General features: G+C 50.0%; 1 protein-coding gene across 2 annotated transcripts in view; it reads left to right on the top strand.

Annotated features, from left to right (window-relative positions):
- Positions 1 to 2,697: 2,697 nt before the first annotated feature.
- LOC309958711 (bone morphogenetic protein 8A) overlaps positions 2,698 to 22,597 on the top strand; it is a gene marked incomplete at both ends in the record, with an annotated part of 40,452 nt that continues 20,552 nt past the window's right edge. For both annotated transcript variants that reach the window (XM_082834822.1, XM_082834821.1), the window contains one exon: positions 2,698 to 3,034. In XM_082834822.1, the coding sequence (XP_082690948.1) occupies positions 2,698 to 3,034 (337 nt within the window). The remainder of the gene's footprint in view (positions 3,035 to 22,597) is intronic.

Raw genomic sequence — 22,597 nt, 5'->3', positions numbered from 1 at the left:
TTCCACTCACAGATCGCCTGTCCCCACTTCCTCTGCCCATCCAGGCAATTTGCCGGCCCCTCTGTCAGAGCACAACCTCTGTTTTGCCTTCAAAAAGACTGCATGTTCACCTGTCACCCCTGGGGTGACCCTTGGGAGCCACTAGAGGGCAGGGGGCTGGTCAGCTTCATCTCTGGCTCAGGCCACAGCACGGAGCAGCACCACTGGTTTATGGGAACGTGAAGCCATTGTTTAAAGAGCACAGCCATCTTCACTCATCCTAAATTGAGATAAATGACTTCTATGAATCAGACCAGCACTGGGCTGCTTGCAGTCTTGCTGGGAGGCCAGCAGTTTACGATACACAACTGGAGAATTACAGGCTAGATCTGAGACCTCCAGTGATGCATGGACTCGGGAATGCAGAAGGATGCCCAGGGATAGTGAAGGGGGCAGGAAATTCAGAGACCCTGACCAGCTCTGACGAGGGAACACCCCCTTGACTCTGCCCCCTGCCTCTGCATGCAGTCACCAAGCCCTGTGGACTTGCCCTCCTAAGAGCCTTCTCCTCTGCCCTCCATTCCTCTAATGATTCTCCATTAGAGGATCATTGTCAACATCCCCCGACCCCTCCCATTACTGTACCTGTCTGCAGCTGTGGGCCCTGACTCCAGTCTCCCTCCCTCCAATCCATAGTCCCCTCTGCATCCAGGCTCTGGTCTTTTCTTGAGAACTTTCACTGGCTCATCTGTAGCATTCTCATCCAGCTTCAGCAGCCTGGTGGAGTTTTACCTGTTGAGTAGAAGGAAGACTAGGCATGGACTTAAGTCACCAGCAAATGATTGGATTTAAGATTTGATATTTTTTAAGTTTGAAGTGATCTTGGGGAAATGTGAATTTTACTGGACATCATACCTTTATTTTGAAGTTTAATCGTGAACCCACGTTGGGACGCCATAACCATCTGCTGTCCAGAGCCCCTCACCTGGCCATTTGCCCCCCAGGCTCTCCAGCCTCCACTGAACAGCTCACCTGCATGTGCCCACCTGCTGCAGCCCAGCTCCAGTGCTGTGTGACCTGAGGGAAGTCCCTTAACCCTTGTGTGCCTCAGTCACCTCGTCTGTTAAATGAGGTGGGGGAGGGGCGGTTAGGTATCCACCCAATGACAACGTGTGAGCACGAAGAAATGGTACAGAACACGGCTGGCACATGGACAGTGCTCACTGTCACCTGCCACTGTTATGCTCCTTGGAGTCTCGGCCTTCGCACAAGCTATTTCCTCTGCCTGGAACATTCTCCTCCCACTGACCTTTCCTTCAACCCAACCAATTCCTTCCGGCCTTCAGAGCTCAGTCTAAGTGTCTCTTCCTCTCAGCGCGGCGCCTTAACCATAAACGAATAAATGCGGTGAGAAGGCGCCTAGGGAAGAGCAGGGTGTGCAGAACGGGGCTAGTCAATGGAGGAGTTTCCGTGAGGAGCCTTCTCTCGCAAGCCGCTGAGGGCCGTGACAATTCAGATGCGCAAAGGCTCAGGAAGGGCACCAGAGCTCCTTGACCGGCGGGAGGCGGGAAGCGGGTGCGCGTATCCCGCGCGCACCGGGGTCCGAAGGGCGCCCAGCCAGACCTAGTGGTGGCAGTACGGCTGCTGGAGCTGCCGGGGCGGCCCGCCGGAGGCGCCAGCCGGGAGCGCGCGGAAGCCAGGCGGGTGGGCGCGCCAGGAGCAGTGACGGAGCCGGCGTCAGGTGTCCGGGAAAGAGCTCCCAAAGGCGCACGCAAGGGGACTGCGGAGAAGGCACCAAGAGGCCGGCGAGGAGCTGCGGGGGCTGGGAACCCGGGCCCGGCTGCTAGCAGAGGGATGCGCCCCACTCTCGGGCCTGCCTGTCACCCGCGGGACCCCTCTACCTCTAGACCCGACTGAGGCATTTCCGGTCCTGGAGCGACACTCGTGCACCAGGAGGGGCTGCGGGGTCACTCCTCGGGCCGGACCGAGAGTTAGGATGCCACCCGAGCAGGGTGACCAAGGACACGCCCCGCGGGAGGGCAGGGTCCGATCTCCCCGAACCGCTCCGCTACCCTGGGTCCCCAGGCCGAGTACCCGCGCCCGCCCGACAGCGCGGCCAGCGGCGGGAGGGGAGCCCACGATGACCTCGAGGCCCCCGACGGCTGGGCTAGGGATTCCTCGCCGACCACCTACCAGCGGGTCGCATCTCAGGTCGCCAACACCGGGCATCCAGAGCCCCTTCCTGGGGCGTCTGTTCCGCGGCCTTGGTCCCGCCGCTGTGCCCCCATTGGTCGGGTCCGGAGGGGGCGGGACCCGACGGCTGCAAGTTGGACTGAGAGAGGCCACCTCGGCCCGGGGCGCGCGGCACGGACTGAGGGTCCGCGCCTCCCGGAGCCCGGCGGGAGCTCGCTCTCCGCCTCTGAGCTGAGCTGCCTCGGTAGCAGCCGGACTGTCTGGCGCGGCGGCACAGACAGACTAGCCGACGGTCCCCGGTCCCCGGAGGAGCCCTTGCCCGAGGAGGTGCGGCCCCATCCGACTACCCGGAGCCGCGACAGGCGCCGCGGGCCGGGCGCTCTAGGGACCGCGCTGCGTTCGCGGGCGACGCCCGCCCCGTCCCGCCGGCCCCAAGCCCGGCCCGCCGCTCGCCGTCGGGGCGGCCCCAGCCCCGGGCCCGGCCGGGAGCGGATGCGCGCGCGGTGAGGCCGCCCAGGTCCCCCCATGGCCGCGCGCCCCGGGCCTCTCTGGCTGCTGGGCCTGGCGCTGTGCGCGCTGAGCGGCGGCGGCGCCTCTGGCCCGCGCCCCTCGCCCGGCTGCCCGCAACGGCGCCTGGGCCCGCGCGAGCGCCGCGACCTGCAGCGCGAGATCCTGGCGGTGCTTCGGCTGCCCGGGCGGCCCCGGCCCCGCGCGCCGCCCGCCGCCGCCCGGCTGCCCGCGTCCGCGCCGCTCTTCATGCTGGACCTGTATCGCGCCATGGCCGGCGACGACGACGAGGACGGCGGGACCCCCGAGCGGCGCCTGGGCCGCGCCGACCTGGTCATGAGCTTCGTCAACATGGGTGAGAGCGGGCCCGGGGTGGGCGGCGGCGACCCCGCGAGAAGGCGCGTGGGGGACGGCGGGCCGAGGGGCCCCTCGGAGGCTGAGCGCGGGCTGCAGGGGCGTGTGCGCCACCTCGGGCAGGGCGAGCGCCCTGCTGGGAACGGGGAATCACCTTGTCGTGGACAAGGTACCGCGGGAGGGTAAACCGCCCGGGTCAGGGCAGCGAAGTCTCAGGCGGGTGGGGGTTGGTGAGCTGCTGATCCAGCAGGGACAGATGAGGGATGTGAGTCCCAGAGGCGTACATTCACCCGCGGCCAAACACATCTGATGGTAAGATTCATGTAGTGTTGGGTGGACGCGGGCAGTGCCAGGAAGACAGTCTGGTCCTGGGAAGGGAGGCAGATGAGTAAACAGAGGCTATGATGCTGTCACGTTGATAAGGGCGGTACTGAAGAGAGGGACAAAGTTCAGCGTGGAAAACCCTGGTCACATCATCAAAGCACCAGAGTAGAGATGAGGACCCAGATGTTCTGAGTCCACAGCAGCCTCTTCCCTGGGCCTCCTGGGGGTGGGGTGCTGCTGCGGGGTGGGACGGTGGAGAAGGAGTAGACTCTGAGCTCAGCGGGGCAGGGACTGTGGTCTTGTCACCCTGGGCTCACACCCGGGACTTGGCTTGTCATGGAATGAGTGTCCAGGCCATTGAATGACCTGATGGGCAGCTTGGACCCTCTTTGTTCTCCCAGGTAAAGCCCAGCTTTTCCTCTCTGCAGAAATTATACTCCAAATCGTGGAGCCATTTACCCTTAAAGTTCTCAAAGATAACGTTTTCCATTACTAAACTCTCTTTAATCTACATTCATGAACATATGTCCCCCACCTGCTTTGCCTCCTGTCTGTGGCCAGTGAGGGGCAGGAATCTGGGCTGAGGCAGACACTAGGATGGACCTGGGGACCCAAGGACTACAGCTCAGCCTCAGGTGGGGAGAGCTGTGGGACCCAGAGCAGGGAGAGGACCCTTGCCATGGTCACCAGCCTCCCTTCACCTACAGCACCGCTCTTAACCCTCCCAGCAACCTTGTTAGCGACATGACATTCATCCCCATCTCCCAGATGAGGACAGTGAGGCTCAGAGAGGCAGTGTCTTGCTCAGGACAATGTGGCCTCTATGTGGCCAAGCTCAAGGAGGTGACGTTTCTGTGTCAGGAGGGCAGGCTTTCAAGGTGGAGAGAGCTTTCAGAGGGATTTCGGCAGAGGAACCCAGGGGTCAGAGTGACAGTAAGTTTTGTGGGTCTTCAGCCATTTGCCTCAAGGAGGCCCGTGCCCCCCAAACCAGAGCTTGTGATGGGCTCAGGTCGGGGAGCGAGCAGCAGGAGGCAGCCGTTAACCTCTGCGGAGAGCCCAGTGCCAGGCACAGGACTTGGGCTGGCGGGTGCTAGATGCCACCTTCCTGGTTAGAGGGCAGGGGTGGGGACTTGGGACAGAGGCGACCACATGTGGAACTGAGGCTGGAGCTCCGTGCTGGGGGCAAGCTGACCCCGGGCTCAGGACCAAGAAGAGCTGTGGATGCAGTCACCCTGAGAATGCCTCCAGGGGAGCCGTCCATCTGAGTGAGTCACCGCCTAGCCCATGTCCCTCTTCCCCCAGCATCCCCTGGGGCAAGGGGTGCACAGCCCTGGTGGGAGCTGCTGCTGTGAGTCGAGCAGCACCCTGAGCTCAGGAGGAGCTGGTTGCCCTCCAGCTTCTGCTCTGTGATCTTAGGGAAGTCCCTTGCCCTCTCTGAGCCTCAGATCTCTGCTTGTAAAATGGGGCTCCTCAGAGTTGTTGTGTGATAGGTTGATAGAGGGGGAGGGGCAGCCCCCTTTTTAGGCTGAACCTGGCCCTGGTCAGTGCTGATACCAGACCCTCCCAGCTGCTGCTCAGCCTTGGTGTGGATGTGATGGAAATGTCCCCACATGTCTTATAGACATGTGAAACCCAGAAACAGATTTTTAAAGTCAGCCAAAGGTGTTTCTATCTGTTTTCGAATAAAAACTAGCATTTGAAGTTCCATAGTCCTATAAATACTCATTTCACCCATGCAGCAACTTGGGAAGCTATTTTACCAGCCTCATTTCTTGGGCTCAGAGAGGTTAAATAACCAACCCAGGGTCACACAGCACATCCATGGCATCATCCAGGCTGTGGATTCCAAATCCCAGTTTCTTCCCACACCACCTCTCGGTGTTTCATGAAGATCTAAGGCCTCTGACGCTGTGGATTAACAAGCAGATCTTTGTTCAGTGGAAGCCTGGCCTGTGGGCAGTCCAGCCAGCTGTCTGAGGGCCTTCTTTATTCTCATGTACTAATCGCACTAGTAAAACTCCTTCAGTTCGAGTAGTTTTTTTTTTTTTTTTTTTTTGCCGTACACGGGCCTCTCACTGTTGTGGCCTCTCCCGTTGCGGAGCACAGGCTCCGGACGCGCAGGCTCAGCGACCATGGCTCACGGGCCCAGCCGCTCTGCGGCATGTGGGATCTTCCCAGACCAGGGCACGAACGCGCGTCCCCTGCATCGGCAGGCGGACTCTCAACCACTGCGCCACGAGGGAAGCCCCAGTTTGAGTATTTTTAACTGGTAATTACCTAGGCTGATGTGGGGGATAGAACCTACCAGGATTGTTTCCTCCTTTGGAGGCCCCGGCTCCAGGCCCCTGAAGGTCAGCGGCCCCTGAACCACCGTGGAGTTTAATAGCAGAGTCGCTGTGGCATCAGCGCCCACGCCGAGGCTCCCACACCTGTTGGCTCCAGCTCCACCTCTCCTATTGGCCTCATCAGCTCCTGAGAAGCCAGCCGGGCCTGGTGCTTGCCGGGCCCCTGACTGTCAGTGGCACCTGTAGGACCCAGAGGCCTGGGCCTGCCGTCCAGGGATCAGGCCTCTGCTTTTGAGCAGATGCTTTAGGAGCCGTGTCGTGACTGACAGGGCCTGTGTTGGGGGCCAGGGCTGCGGTCAGAGCTGGGCCCTGCCTGTCCTGCCTGTCGATCTCCGCCTGTGGACTCTTGGCTCCCCTTGGCCAGGACACAGTGACGGGGCCAGTGCCCTCGAGGAGCAGACGGAGCCTGTCCCTGGTGCCTCCTGAGCTCAGGGGAGAAGGCCCTGATCTGGGAGGCAGCGCCCGGGTTCTTGTCCCTCCTGGGCCTGCCGTGGACTCCTGCACGTCCCGAGCCACATCTCTTCCCTTCTCTGGACCTCTGCTTTCCTGTCCAGTCCACAGCGATGGTGTCAGAAAAACGAGGTGCCTCCCAGCTCCGGCCCTGCGGCTCCTCGGAGGCAGCTTCTCACACCACCACCCATCCCTCCGCCCAGCTCGGTGTGACTGGCTGGACCCCCGAGGGCCTCAGCCGGCCCAGCCAGCCCTGAGGGAGGAATGAGGCAGCAGAGACCACCTCTGCATGTTCCTGCTGAGCCCTTCTCCGCCTCCTCTCCTTGGAGCACCAGGTGCCCATGCTCTAGAGTGAGAAACTGAGGCACAAACAGCACTGCAGGCAGAAGTGTAGCCAGAACTGGATGGGCCATCTTCACTTCGGTCCTGACCCTTCCCTGGACTGGACTAATTCACTCCCGTGATCCTGAGCGGCTGAGGACAGGGGTGGGGATGAGCTGAGGCTGTTGGATTCGGGAGACGCAGGGCTCAGTGCGAGCGAGGTACCTGGCCTGGGTCCTGCTCAGCCCCCTGACCTTCCCCTCCGTGAGCCCCAGGGTCACTTTCTTTGGTTCTTTAGTAGGCAATTCTTGCATATTTTCCTGAATTCACTCCACAAATTGTCATGTAGTGCCTGCTCTGTGCCAGGCTCCCTTCTAGTTCCTGGAATATAACAGGGAATGAAACTAAGTCCCCCCTTGCGGAGCTGACCTTCCAGTGGGAGAGAGAGACAGATAACAGTACATCAGCCACAAGGTGATTGTCATGTGGTCTTGACAGTGACGCCTCTCTCTGGAAACCGGGAGCGGATGGACAGTGGGAGGGCAGGCAGGACTGGGCTGGGGGTTCTGGGCTGGGGGTTCTGGCCAGGGACTCAATAGAATTTGCATCGTGACTCCACCCACTACTCTCAGTGTGATCTGGATTTTCAGTCCACCTCTAGGAACCTCAGTCTTCTCCTCTGTAAAATGGAGATACTCATGGTACCCACCCTAGGGGCTGTTCAGGGATTGTGTGAGATGACACCCAGTGATGACCACATGCCCAGAACCTCCATGTCTGTCCTTTCATTTCATCTCACATTTACTGTCACATCTTTCTTTAAAAAGAGGACAGTGAGGGGGCTTCCCTGGTGGCACAGTGATTGAGAGTCCGCCTGCCAATGCAGGGGACGCGGGTTCATGCCCCGGTCCGGGAAGATCCCACATGCCGCAGAGCTTCTGGGCCCGTGAGCCATGGCCGCTGGGCCTGCGCGTCCGGAGCCTGTGCTCTGCAACGGGAGAGGCCACAGCAGTGAGAGGCCCGCGTACCGCAAAAAAAAATAAAAATAAAAAGAGGACAGTGAGGTTCAGGGTAGTTTGGTGTTTTTCCCAAGGTACACAGCAGGTTGTCTCCCTGCCTGCACATCCTTTGCTCTTGTCCTACACAGAAGCTGTCTCTCCCCCTGGCCCAGGGCCCATCATTAGGTGCAGTACGTGCTGCTGAATTGGACTGTATTAAATGTGAGCATGTGTTGTAAACTAGGAACGTGATTATCTTTGTTTTGGGATTTATAGAACTGATGCATATTCATTGTAGAAAATTCATACCGTATAGATTCATTATAGAATTTCATGATAGAAAATTCAGACCATATGTCTAGAAACATATAATATGGAAGCTCCTAGTAATCCTCTGTCTACCTCAGGGAGAACCAATGTTTAGTCCCTTAGCTTAGCCCTTCTCCAGCAACCAGCCCTGATATTTTATCAATTTGTGTTATTCTTTTTTACAAAGTGGAATCTAAATGCCCACTGTTTTGCCATTTTGTCTTTCACTTAACAATAAATCCTTTATCCGTCTTGAAAGTGACTATTAAGTGACCACATTATTTTTCTTTTTATCTATCTACCTTTTATTCATTTATTTTTATTTCAACTTTATTGAAGTATAATTGACATATAAAATTGTAAGTTATTTAAAGTGTACATCAGGATGATTTACTATGCATATACATATAACATTCCCCCCATCTAGTTAATTAACACATTCATCACTTCACATATGTATTCTTTTTTGTGTGTGAGAACATTTAATTTCTACTCTTTTAGCAAATTTCAAAATTATATAATAGTGTTATCAACTATAGTCGCCACGTTTTACATTAGCTCCTCAGACCTTATTCAACTTACGGCTGAAAGTTTGTACCCTGTTACCAACCTCTCCCTATTTCCCCCACTCCCAGCTCCTGGCAACCACTTTTCTACTCTTCTGACTTTTTAACTTTTTAAAATCCACGTATAAGTGATATTATGAAGTATTTGTCTTTCTCTGGCTTACTTCACTTAGCGTAATACCTTCAAGTTTCATCCACGTTGTCGTAAATGGAAGGATTTCCTTCTTTCTCATAGTTGAATAGCATTCCCTTGTGTGTGTGTGTGTGTGTGTGTGTGTGCGCGCGCGCGCACACACCTTATCTTCTTTATTCATCTGTAGATGGACACTGAGGGTATTTCCACGACTCAGCTGTTGTGAATAATGCTGCAATGAATATGGGAGTGCAGATATCTTTTTAAAATTAACATATAATTGACATAAAATATTATATCAGTTTCAGGTGTGCAACGTAATGATTCAATACTTGTACATATTGCAAAGTGACCACTACCATACTTACACTTTTTTCTCTTTGATATCCTGTTTTTATTTCCTTTGGATATATATCCAGAAGTGGGATTGCCGGATCATATGGTGGTTCTATTTTTAATTTTTTGAGGAACCTCCATATTATTTTCCATAGTGGCTGCACCAATTTACATTTCCACTAACAGTGCACAAGAGTTCCCGTTTTCCCACATTCTCACAAATACTTGTTATCACTTGTCTTTTTTTTTTTTTTTTTGCAGTACGCGGGCCTCTCTTTTTGATAATAGCCATTCTAACAAGTGTGAGGTGATAGCTCATTGTGGTTTTGGTTTGCATTTCCCTGATGATTAGTGATGTTGAGCACCTTATCATGTACCTGTTGGACATTTGTATGTCTTCTTCGGAAAAATGTCTATTCACTTCCTCTGCTCATTTAAAAAATTGGATTGTTTGTTTTTTTGCTATTGAGTTGTGTGTGTTCTTTATATATTTTGGATATTAACCCCTTATCAGAAATGTGGTTTGCAAATATCTTCTCCCATTCAGTAGGTTGCCTTTTCATTTTGTTGATGGTTTCCAAAGGTATTTCTCTGTCCAAGAGTTGAAGGTGGGTCTCTTTTCTCCAAAACTCTGTTTGGCCACCAGAATGGTGTGCCCTATGAATCCCTGAAGCCTGGCTACTCCTCCCCGCCCCCATCTTCTCAGTCTTTTCTCACCCTTCTGAGATAAATGACTACTATTGCCCCTAGGTGACAGGGGAGAAGTCTAGTCTCAAAGAGTATAAGTGACTGGCGCAAGGTCCTGGGTGCCCAGATCCAAAGGAGCAGATATGAAAACTGGGTCACAGCAGTGAGGAAGTTTGGCCTTGGAGGTGGGAGAGCACAGTGGGGAAGACCAGGTTTTAATTCAGGGTCTGCTACTTGAGATCTGTGAGATTTTGTACAGGTTACTTGAAGTCTCAGCATCTCAGTTTCCTCATCTTTAAAATCAGGATAATGATACCTGTACCATAGTGCAATGGTTATACAGGTTAAGGCATTGAAAAACTTAGCAAGTGCCTGGCACCGCTCAGTAAACAGTAGCCAGAATTATGCGGAAGAGCCTGCTGTGTTTGCCTACCCTCCCGCCCCCATCATTTACTTGGGGACCTGGAGCCGAGTGGTAAGAACACGGTTCCAGGATCAGATCCCCATTCTGCCACTTGTTTTTAGTGGATGCTGCGGTGCTCCCCAGATATTCTCTTTGGCACTGCATCACTTGTTGCACCAGCTGCTTGGAGGGTGGGCTGCTGACGGCTGGGTTCTTCTCTCGACAGCAGTCCACCAGCTTCTTGCTCAAGGTTGGGCACCCTCCTTGAGGGCACCCCACATCCTGGCTTATTGGGGTATAAATGCCCAGCCCCCTTGCCTCAAGGAGGGACAACTGTGAAGGGCCATCAGCCCAGAGCTCCCCGTGCGAATGGGCTGGGCTGGCCCTTTTGTGATCGCGTCAGCTGTTCAACTGTGCCCACTCCTGCTTGTTCCCTGCAAGAACACTCTCCACTAAACCTACCCACTCAGCCTGTTGCCCAGGAAGTCTGACCTAAGATATATTTATATGACTTTTGTGTAAGTTATTTACTGCTGTGTGCCTCAGGTTCCTCATCTGTAAAATGGGAGCGATAATAGTTCCTGCCTCCTAGGATGGCTATGAGCATTAAATGACTTACTCTATGTAAAGGGCTCAAACAGTGCCTGGTAAATGCTCAGTAAATGTTAGCCTGGTTTGATTGTTTGTTTGTTTTTAGCCCAAGTCCAGCTGGTCAGTGACAAGACCAGAAGTAAAACCCAGTTATTTCCTTTAACTGCTGGCTCTGCCCCCTGAGCCGCAGCCGTTCCTTCAGAACAGTCTAGGGCTCTGAATACAGGAAGGGTTCTGGGGAAGCCAAAGGCTGCAAAACCCAGGTATGGAGAAGGTTGGATCCTTCAGTCTGAGGTCATTGCTTCACAAACACTCCTGGGAACTACTGTGTGCTGTTGCCCTCCCTGGTTATCTTGGTGCCCACTCCAAAGCACGAGCCCCAGCCCAAGATCCGCTCATTACAGTGGGAAAGATAGGCCCACAGACAACTCACTGTAAATGATTGCAAAATGGGAGAAATGGCCATTCCCCCACTCAGATACGAGCATGAAGGTTCAGTGCTGCAGAAGACAGACCAGGTCCCGCTCTCATCTGTGGGGGATGAACAAGGCCAGAAGAGGGGGAGGAATGAATGGCCTCCTGGCTGGGGGACAGAGAAGGCTTTGAAGGAGGTGGCATTGTGCTGGACCTTGAAAGAAGGGTAGAACTTAGTCAGAAGCAGTGAAAGGAGAAGGTGTCCAGGCAGAGGGGAGGCATGGAGGTGAAAAAGCTCTCAGCCTGTTCTTGGAACTCCAGTTCCTCAAGTGAAAATCCACTCATGGCTTCTCCTGATTGGGCTCCTTCTGCGTGTTCCTTCTTGCCAGCCTGGCACTCGGCGTTTGACATTCTAGTCCAGCAGGACCCTGCGGTGTTCCCTTGACATGTCCCCAACCTGATGAGGCTGTGGATGGGGAGAAAGAATGTAGACTTTGGAGACAGACACACCTAGACTCTCATCCCACCTTGGGGGCTTCTGGGTGTGGTCTTGTGCAAATCAGTTAACTTCCTTGATCTTCGGTGTTCTCAGCTATAAAATGGGGTGAAGAATGCCTCTTTCACAGGGTTGCTGTGGTTGCCAGCCTCCAGTATAGTTCTCAATGATCCCCGCCTCCTGGTTTTCACACCCTTATGTCCTCCCACACTGGGCCAGTGCTGGTCTATGTGACCAATAGGGATGCTGTGTCACTTCCAAGATTAGGTTATAAAAACACTGCAGCTTCCGTCTTGGGCTCTACCTGCCACCCCCAAGATGACTCATTCTGAGGAAAGGTCATGTCGTGAGAGGTCCACATGAGGAGTCTTCTACCCTCAGCCACAAGTGTGAGCTTAGAATTGGGTCTGTTCGTCCCAGTCAAGTCTCCAGAGACCACAGCCCCACCTGACAGCTTGACTGTCACCTCATGAGAGACCCTGAGACAGAGCCACCCAGTTAAGCACCTGGATTCCTGACCCTCAGAAACCATGTGAAATAATAAGTGTTGGTTGTTTTCAGCTGCTCTATTTGGGGTAATTTGTTACACAGCAATAGATAACTAACACAGTTAGGTAAACATTAACAAAAATGGCCTGTGTAACGTGCCCAGGATGGTGCCTGACATACAGTTCAGTGCTCAAAAAATGGGAGCTGACACATTATTTCCCACCTCCGTGCTTTGCCTCGGATACTTTACTCCATTTCTGCTTGTCAGAATTCTTCCACCACTCTCAACTATGTTTCCTAGAAAAGTGTTATCTGACCACTCCTCCCCAAGGCACCTCCACGAGCGCCCTCCACCTCGATCATCTGTATTCCTCTTAGGAACGGAGTTGCTATCTGCCTGTCTGATTCGGGGGCGCATCTAGTCCCTTTTTCTCCTACCCACCCCCCGGCCCTACTAAGAAACTATGAACAACCTCAGAACGGCGACCAAATCTGACTCTGGGCCTGGACGGGTGGCACATAGCAGGGCCAGCCTCCCATCTTTTTTTTTTATTATTGCTTTTTTTTTTTTATAATTTGGCCACGCCACACGGCATGTGGGATCTTAGTTCCCTGACCAGGGATGGAACCGATGCCCTCTGCATTGGAAGCACAGAGTCTTAACCACTGGGCCGCCAGGGAGGTCCCTCCAGCCTCCCCATCTTTGCAGATCACCCTGTCCCTCCCCTGGGACCCGAGTCCCTGCAGGGCCCTGCCTGGAGAACAGTGGCCTCAGCAGGCCACCTCTCAGGCGCCTGTTGATGGAAGAATCTTGTGGAGAGGTGATTCCCCCATACCAGTATCGCCACCCAGAAAGTCCAGGGCCACTCATTTTATATGGGCTCCAAGTCTGCAAGTCCACGTGAAGGGCCCCTAACTTGACACGTGACCCCAGCAAGTCTCTGCCCCTCTGGGCCTCAGTTTCCCATATATGCAGGGTTGCCACGAAGGCCTTTCCAGCTCCCACAAAAGAATGTGTCCCCCACCCTCCCTGCCCACTGATGGGGCTCCTCCAGGGCTGAGGCACAGGGTGGGAGGACACCCGCCACTCCTCACGGGCACCCATTCCCCACGGGAGAGAGGGGATGTGTCACCGTGACCACGTCTTTCTGGAAAGCCCCACAGTTCAGGTCTTTCCTGGGTTTGAACTGGAGGAACCGCATCCTTCTTGCTCACATCTCCTTGGATCTATGTTTGGCCTTGGCGGGCTTGATGTGGTGCAGTGGGCAGGTTGTTCCCTTTTAATTTGGGCTCTGAAGCCGGCCGAGGCCTGGACCAGTAATTATAAGCACAGAGCCATTTATGGAAACAGCTGTTGAAAAAGTCAGTAATGAGAACTGACTAAAAATACCCCCAGAAGTGAAGCGGGGGGCCTGCTCTGGGCGGCGCTGAGATTCCTGGGCGGGAGGAAGTCCTGAAGGGGCAGAACCGGGGGGTGATGGATTCTGCAGCTCACTCGGGACCCTCACGGGCCGCGGAGACCCGGGTGTTTCCTTAGGTCTGAGGGGCCCCTCGGCCTTGTTACCGGCAGGACCAGCCAGACGGGCCCAGCCCATCCACCTCCGGGGCCCCGAGGGAGCCTGTCCTCCACCTCGGGGGCCGGGCCGTGAACGGAGGCGAGTCCCACAGTAAAGTGAGAACATGAGTGGCTTGGGTTGGAAACCCTCGGTGACGTGGAAGCCACTCCCAGACCAGCAGGACGCCCCAGCCCAGGGGCTGCGCTGCTGGACGCTGAGCCGCTGTCCTGGGGACCAGGAGCCCTTGGGGTGAGGGCCAGGCCTCCCCTCTCTGGGCCCCCGGGACACGAGGGGCTGGACGAGCAGACTGCTGAGGCCTCCCGTTTCCACCCCACGTTGTTCAGTCTGTGTCCTCAAAGTGGTCACCGTCCAGAGGGCAGATGAACCAGGGACGGGGACCCCCGGGACGGGGACAGGGAGAGACCAGCAGGCTGATGTGTGTGGGCTCAGAGGCGGGCAAGGGAGCTTTCACAGCTGGACCGAGAAGAAAGTAGCCTTTATACTTGGCGGGATGGGGCAACCCCGGAGAGAGCGGCTTCGGGGAGGGACTCCAGGGGGAGGGTGTTTGCACCAGAAGGCCCAGGAGGCCGTGAGGATGGGCAGGGCCAGCCTGTGCGGGTGAGGGGCGGAGGCTGGACAGCAGAGCCAAGCGTAAGACCCTCCCATGGGCCCTGAGGGGCTGGGGAAGGGTTTGAGGGCAGGAAGGACTGTCAGGTCAGAAGATGCCATTCTGTCTCTCTTTCTAAAAATTTTTTTGAAGTATAATTGATTTACAATGTTGTGGTAATTTCTGCTGTACAGCAAAGTGATTCAGTTTTATATATTCTTTTCCATTATACTTTATCACAGACGTTGAATATAGTTCGCTGTGCTGTACAGTGGGACCTTGCTGTTTATCCATCCTATATATAATAGTCTACATCTGCTAATCCCAAACTCCCAATCCTTCCCTCCCCCACGCCCCCTTGGCAACCACAAATCTATTCTCTATGTCTGTGAGTCTGTGTCATAGATAAGTTCATTTGTGTCATATTTTAGAGTCAACATATAAGTGATATGGTATTTGTCTTTCTCTTTCTGACTTACTTCGCTTAGTATGATAATGTTTAGGCCCATCCATGTTGCTGTAATGGCATTATTTTGTTCTTTTTTATATATATTCCTCATCTTCTGTATCCGTTCATCTGTTGATAGACATTTAGGTTGTTTCCATGTCTTGGCTATTGTAAATAGTGCTGCTGTGAATATAGGGGTGCATGTATCTTTTCAGATTATAGTTTTGTCTGGATATATGCCTAAGAAGAGAATTGCTGGATCATATGGTAGTTCTATTTTTAGTTTTTGAGGAACCTCCATACTGTTCTCACAGTGGCTGCACCAATTTACATTCCCACCAACAGTGCAGGAGGGTTCCCTTTTCTCCACACCCTCTCCAGCATTTATTATTTGTAGACTTTTTAATGATGGCCATTCTGACCAGTGTGAGGTGGTACTGCATTGTAGTTTTGATTTATATTTCTCTAATAATTAGTGATGATGATTATCTTTTCATGTGTCTATTGGATGTATGTCTTCTTTGGAGAAATGTCTATTTAGGTATTCTGCCCATTTTTTGATTGGGTTGTTTGTTGGTTTTTGTGTGTGTGTGTTATTGAATTGTATGAGCTGTTTATATATTTTGGAAATTAAGCCCTTATTGGTCCCATCATTTGCAAATATTTTCTCCCAGTCCATAGGTGGCTGTCAAAAGATTCCTTTTTTTTTCTTTTTGGCTGTGCCGTGCAGCATGTGGGATCTTAGTTCCCCAACCAGGGATCGAACCCAAGCCCCCTGCAGTGGAAGCGCATAGTCTTAACCACTGGACCACCAGGGAAGCAGATTCCATTCTCTTAATGGGCATGCTGAACTGGAAGAAGAGGGTGTCTTTTGAAACAAGATAAATTTTAGTCAGAAACAAGACAGACTTGGGTTGTCTCAGTGACTCTAAATTTGGTCCAGGGCACAAAAATAGCCCAAGCCTTTATTGGTGTCAGGCTGGCGGATACAGGGTGTGACATCTAGAGATCTAGCCTGTGTGGAGGGTGCAGCCCTCAGACGTGGGAAGGCAGAACATGGGTGGTGGCCGTGGTGGTGGAGGCTGCCTCGTGCCCCCGGCAGGCTCTTTCTGCAAATGTGGGATCTGGAGGCCTTTTTATCAGAGGCTGGAGGAGAAGGCCGAGGGTCTGAGACTGCTTATTTTCCTAGAGCCACAATAAGGGGTTAAGAAAGTAAACACTCTGCCTGCTTCCCCAAGTGGAGCTTTGTAGAAAAGAAGGTACCTGTGGAACCAGCAGTGGCATCGTGCGTCCCCAGTGCTGGGCCCATGCCTCACCACTCAGGTATCTCAATGGAGCTGGCTGTCAAGAGTCTCTGTTGGCTTCAAGAAACTACAAGTGGCTTCCAACCCACCTCACAGGGTCATGAAGTGTCATAGCATCAGCAAGAGTTGAACTTTATTAAGTTCTTCCTAGGTCACAGAACTTGCTTGAATCACTGTGATGAATTCTTGAAGGCTGAGAAGTAGGATTTATTGTACATGAACTGGCCTTGCTTCTCACTCCAGCCTCATCTTGGACACCTAGACCCTGGACCACTAGATTCCAGCCCTGTGGACCTCCTGGATGTTTCTCAAAGATTCAGGGCCTTTGCATTTGTGGTTCCATCTGCCTGGAAGGCTCTTCCACCACCTCTTCACATGACTGGTTTTTCTTCCTCCTCCAGACTTGACTGTTTATTTCCCTCATTTACCAGGGTTTAGAAGAGTGAGTTGATTCCTAACATTCTGCAAAGGCGGTGGTTCTCAATCTCCCAGGAGACATTTGGCAATATCTGGAGACATTTTTGGTTGTCACAGCTGGGGAAGGGAAGGTGATGCCACCGGCATCTAGTGTGCAGACGCCAGGGATGCTACTAAATATTCTACAATACACTGTACAGTCATCCACAGCAAAGAATTATCACCCACAACAAAGAATCATCTGGCCCAAAATGTCAATAGTGCCAAATTTGAGAAATTCTGTCCAAAGATGACCAATGTTGCTGCTGATGACCTAATGGATGTTAATATACGTGATACTTTTCAATCTATTACCGTTCTCTCTGATGCTCAAATTGTCCCTTCCATGGCTATTATGAAGCCTCTTCAGGTTAGCTTCAGAGTACTTTTAACTCTCTCCTAGGAGGTTCAGGGAGCTTCCTTGCCTTCTGGGATGAGATGTTCCAGGCTGTGCTTATGCATTTCCTGCCCTGGGTCAGAAATGGGTCATTTCTCTAAGAGCCCTTGTGCCTTGTGGTGGAGTTGATCATTTAAGACTACACTCGGGGCATTAGAGCTCCCCACTGTCCCTCCTTGGCCACAATTTCTAGGCTTTTTCAGTGGACAGAGCTAGGGAATATGTATTTTCTAAGAGAAAAAAATCATGAGTTCAAACAAATATTTCCTTTTTTAAAAAAATTATTATTTTTTGGCCACGCCAGGCAACATGCAGGATCTCAGTTCCCTGATCAGGGATCAAACCCGTGCCCCCTGCAATGGAAGTGCGGAGTCTTAACCACTGGACCACCAGGGAATTCCCCAAACTAATATTTCTTCCTTTTTTTTTTTTAATATTTATTTATTTTAGTTTTCTCTGCGTCAGGTCTTAGTTGCCCCACGCGGGATCTTCATTGCGGCATGTGGGATCCTCCGCTGTGGCGCGCGGGCTCCTCTTTGTTTGTGGCCCGCATGCTCAGTAGTTGTGCAAGTGAACTTAGTTGCCCCGCGGCATGTGGGATCTTAGTTCCCCAACCAAGGATCAAACCTGCGTTCCCTGCATTTGAAGGCGGATTCTTAACCACTGGACCACGAGAGAAGTCCCCAAATATTTCTTTTTTTTTTTTTTTCTTTTATGCGCTACGTGGGCCTCTCACTGTTGTGACCTCTCCCGTTGCGGAGCACAGGCTCCGGATGTGCAGGCTCAGCGGCCATGGCTCACGGGCCTAGACGCTCCGTGACATGTGGGATCTTCCTGGACCAGGGCACGAACCCGTGTCCCCTGCATCGGCAGGCGGACTCTCAACCACTGCGCCACCAGGGAAGCCCAATATTTCTTTTTTTTTTTCTTCCAATATTTCTTTTTTTTAATTTTTGTTTTATATTGGAGTATAGTTGATTAACAATATTGTCAGGTGTACAGCAAAGTGATTCAGTTATACATACATGTGTCTATTCTTTTTCAAGTTCTTTTCCCATTTAGATTATTACAGAATATTGAGCAGAGTTCCCTGTGCTATACAGTAGGTCCTTGTTGGTTATCTATTTTAAATATAGCAGTGTGTATATGTCAATCCCAAACTCCCAATCTATCCCTCAAACTAATATTTCCAATTCAAGCTTAGGATTATAGACTTACTTAAATTCTTTTTTTTATATTTTATATTTCTATTTTCTTTTGCACTGAATAATTTGGTCCTAACAACATTAATATGATAGTCGTTTGCTTTATCCTACAAGTATATATATATATATATATATATATATATATATATATATATATATATATAAAACTTATATATATTATATATGTAAACATATCCTACATGTATAATAGGTGTAGAATAACGTCATCATAGCAATACGATTACTGAAAAATTAAGATTTACTTTTAGTTTATTTTGTCCTTAAGCTATGCCACTAGGGATATACAGTCAAATTACTCTGTTTGAAAATGACTTGAAATAATTCCTCACTGTGTGGGTAAGCCACCAACTCAATATACCCACCATTTATTTACTTTATTCTGCATTTTAGTCTTAGGTATTACTCTTTGTTTTTGTATTTTGAATTATTCTTGTTTTATACTTATGTGAAATATTTACAAAATTTACAAAGCAAGGGACATTCAGAGAGGCCTGGCTTCCATGCCTGTCTCCTACACTCTGTCTCTGTTCTCTTCCTCCAGCAAAAGATAACTACATTTTTTAAGTTGAAATATAGTTGACATACAATATTATGTTAGTTTCAAGTATACTACATAGTGATTTGACATGTGCACACATTATGAAATGATCACTGTAAGTCTAGTAACCATCTGTCCCCATACAAAGTTATTACAATATTATTGACCGTATTCTTTACACTGTATATTACACCCCATGACTTATTTATTATAATAACTGCAGATTTTTATCTCTTAATCCCCTTCACCTATTTCACCCACTCCAAATATTTTTTAATTAATTTATTAATGTGTAGTTTATCTCTGTTTTAAAAATACAATTACATATATACGTACCTATGATGTGTATGCATTTTTATAATATTTGTATTTTGATCTGTTCTTAGATAAAAGGTATATTATCTGTACTGTTCACCTTAGTTCTCTTTAAAAAAATTGTCTCCTGGAGATCACTTTATTGCAGAATATAGATGATCTCTTTGTTCTAATTTACAGCTGTTTAGCACCCCATCATGAAGAGGTACCGTGGTTCATTTATTCCATTTTCTGTTGATAGACATTTGGGTTGTTTCCAGTCTTTTTCTGTAACAAGTTACAAAATTGGGTCATAACAAATAGTCTTGTATGTACATCTTTTTGTATTTTTGTGAGTGTGTCTTTGGGACAATTTCTTAGAAATGAGATGTTTGGGTCAAAACATGTATAATTTTGCTAGATATTGCCAGATTCCGCTCCATAGGGATTATGCCATTTTGCGTTCCTGCCAGCAATGCACGAGTGCTTGATCCAGTCTTAGAGTGTCTCTCTGGAAAGATTTTTCCAAAGTACCACATCTAAAGTAACCCCACACTGGGGGCTTCCTTGGTGGCACAGTGGTTGGGAATCCACCTGCCAATGCAGGAGACACGAGTTTGAGCCCTGATCCGGGAAGATCCCACATGCCATGGAGCAGCTAAGCCTGTGCGCCACAACTACTGAGCCTGTGCTCTAAAGCCCGCGAGCCACATCTACTGAGACCGCATGCCACAACTACTGAAGCCCATGCACCTAGAGCCTGTGCTCCACAACAAGAGAAGCCACCACAATGAGAAGCCCACACACCCTGCAATGAAGAGTAGGCCCCGCTCACTGTAACTAGAGAAAGCCCACGTGCAGGAAGGAAAACACAATGCAGCCAAAAATAAATTAATTAAATAAATAAATTTATTTTTTAAAAAAATAAAGTAACCCCACACTGAACTGGAACTAAAGGTATAACTCCAATTTTTAAAATAGATATATCCAGAAAAAATAGAAATAAATACAGATGTGTGTTTATGCCTGGGTTAGTATACACACATATATTTCCTAGCTCTGTCCACTGAGAGCGCCTAAAAGCATGACAGTTTATTTTAATGAGCACACCCTGTGCTCAGAGCTTGGTGTTTAAATCCCCATTCTATAAATGGTAAATGAAATGAACCAGAGCTCCTTGGAGAAGTGACTGATGTCAGCGGCGGGGAATGGGAAATCACAAGGTGGACCTGGAGCATCTGGTGGTGCCAGACAATTAGGAAGTACTCAAAAAAAGGATGGGGGGGACGTGTCAAAGGGACAAGGGGCCAACCCAAAGATGCTCCCAAGGGGCAAAGCTAGAACAATCTGAGCAACAATTGTATTGGATTATAACCCGCAGAATAAATGAGATATCCGTGAACCCATAATGATATAAATAAATAACAGAATAATTATGGGAAGAAGGGCAAGCCTTCCTTTCAAAAGAATTCCAATTAATAAAAGTAGAGGGAAAGAAGGAAATAGGAAATCACTATTGCAGATATTACAGTAGTAATTGCTAAAATTAGTGGGCAAAAGTTTGAGGAGAAATATACATGCAAATCTCAAAATCTCTCCCTAAAGATAGTTATTATTTCCAAAAGAAAAATAATGACATTACAGTGAAGATACCTGGCAGATACCACCTTAACCAAAGAATTAGTTAACATCACTAGTAATTTATATATATATATATATATATATATATATATATATATATATATATAAATATATATATATAATGTCAATATATTGACATTATATCATCCAATTTGACGTGCTTAGAAGAGGACACACATTCTGAGGTGGATTTCTCCAAAATCCGTAACTTCAATTTAATAATGAGAAAACGTCAGCTAAACCCAAATTGAGGGACAGCCTACAAAATACCTGACCAGTGCTCTTCATAAGAAAGGGCATGAAAGACAAGGAATGGCTTAGCACTTGTTACAGGTCAGAGCACATCAGGGAGACCTAACAGTGAAATGTGATGTGGGATCCAGGATTGAATCCTAGAACAGAAAAAGGACATAAGTTGGAAAACCGGCAAAATTCTAGAAAAGTCTGTAGTGTACTTAATAATATCGTACCAATATCAGTTTCCTGGTTTTGGTCATTATGCTGTGCTTTGGTTATGTAAGATGGTTATCATTAGGGAAAGCTGGGTGAAGAGTATATGGGAAGTTTCTTGCAATAATTCTTGCAACAATTTTCTCTGAATCTAAATAATCTAAAATTACTACAAAATAAAGTTAGAAACATAAAGTAACCCCACACACCCTCCCTGCATTATCCCCAATCCCACCTCTCTCTTGGTGTCCTTCACAGGGCTCATCGCATACAATGACTTTGTTTGTTCACACTTTCCTACCTGACTTCCCCCCTGCACATAAACTTCACAGGCACAGGGCCACAGTTTCCCCAGTGCCTAAATACTGACTTGCGTTCAATAAACACTGCTTTCAAATGTGTTGCATACACAAATTAATTAGTATTCCTAGATGTGCTTGGGAAAAATGAAGGGAAAAGTGAGTGTTCTAGAAGACCTCCAGAGCATGAGAAGGCAGCAGAGTCAGGAGTCTTCTCCCACGTGCCCAAAGGTGAACTTATAGGACCCCCCCCCCGCCAGATTAGGAATTCCTACCCCAGATTCTGCAGAGAGGGGGAATAATTTACTATCCTCTTGCTTCAAACTCAGCAGTCCCCCCAGGACGACCACAGAGAGAGGATTCTTGGCAGGACTTAGATGGCCAGGATCCGGAACATAGGCCAGGCAGGGAGCACCCCTTTCCCTGCACCCCCCAGCCTGTCTTAATCTGCCAGGGGACCTGGGAATGAACTTCCCAATTCCACAACCTGCAGCAAATTTTACCAGGAAAACCCAAGAAATCACATTGTGCAGACCTTGGCCTTTCCCCTAAATTCCCTCTACAGAGCATCCCACAGTAGCAGCGGGGCAGGAAGCAGGGATCTGCCAACTCCAAGGTGGAGGGCTTATGCTGTTTTGTAGCCTTGGACGGTGGAGGGCCACTGCAGTGAAAAGGAGCCCAGATGGGAGCCAGGACTCCTGGGATCTGTCTCCACGTGTGCATAAAAGTGAGAGGAGACTGTGTGCAGTGATCTGTCCTTTGAGCTCTGATGTTTTGGAATCTTCAGCACTTTCATAAAGAAGGGATCAGTTTTTGCTTTGTGCCCGAGCTGGAACGCAGTGGACGGCACCACTGACATTGCTGAAGGGCTGCCTCTGCAGGCCTGGGCATGTTTGGGAGATTCCAGACCTTGGTTATAGGGGAAGGTGGAAGCTGGGCATGAATGTGCACCAAAAAGGAAATGCTCCTGAATAATAGGTTAGAAGCATTTGCTGGACCACACCAAGTGCGGCCACAGTAGCAGACAGGGCTCTTTACACTTTAATTTCAATTTCATCCCTGTATCAAACACTTTGCAGATGTGGATTCCGAGGCCCACAGGATCAAGTGTCTTCACAAAGGTCAGGCAGGTGGAAAGGAGGCAATCTGAAGCCATCCAAATGCCATTCGGATGCATTGATATATTTTTATTTTATATAATCTTTCATTTCATACTTTTATTTAGAGGAAGAAAACTGAATGTCTCTCTTTTCTCTTCCATGGCTTTTGAGTCTCACACATGAAACTCCCAATGGTGCTGGCAGGATGTTATTACTTTGACATGTCAACTAAGTTAGGAAATTAGAGGTCAACACCCCTCCCACCCCCTAAGGAATGGCCATCCCTCCTATCCCATGACCCTTGTCCTTTTTAAAGCCCTTTCACAGCCTTATGTGGAAAGGATCCTAGGATCCCCACTTCCCAGATGAGCAGACTGAGGCCACCC

This window comes from Leucopleurus acutus (assembly GCF_964270905.1).
Source record: "Leucopleurus acutus genome assembly, chromosome: 2".
Lineage (NCBI taxonomy): Eukaryota > Metazoa > Chordata > Mammalia > Artiodactyla > Delphinidae > Leucopleurus > Leucopleurus acutus.
This window is presented reverse-complemented; position numbering and strand designations above follow the sequence as displayed.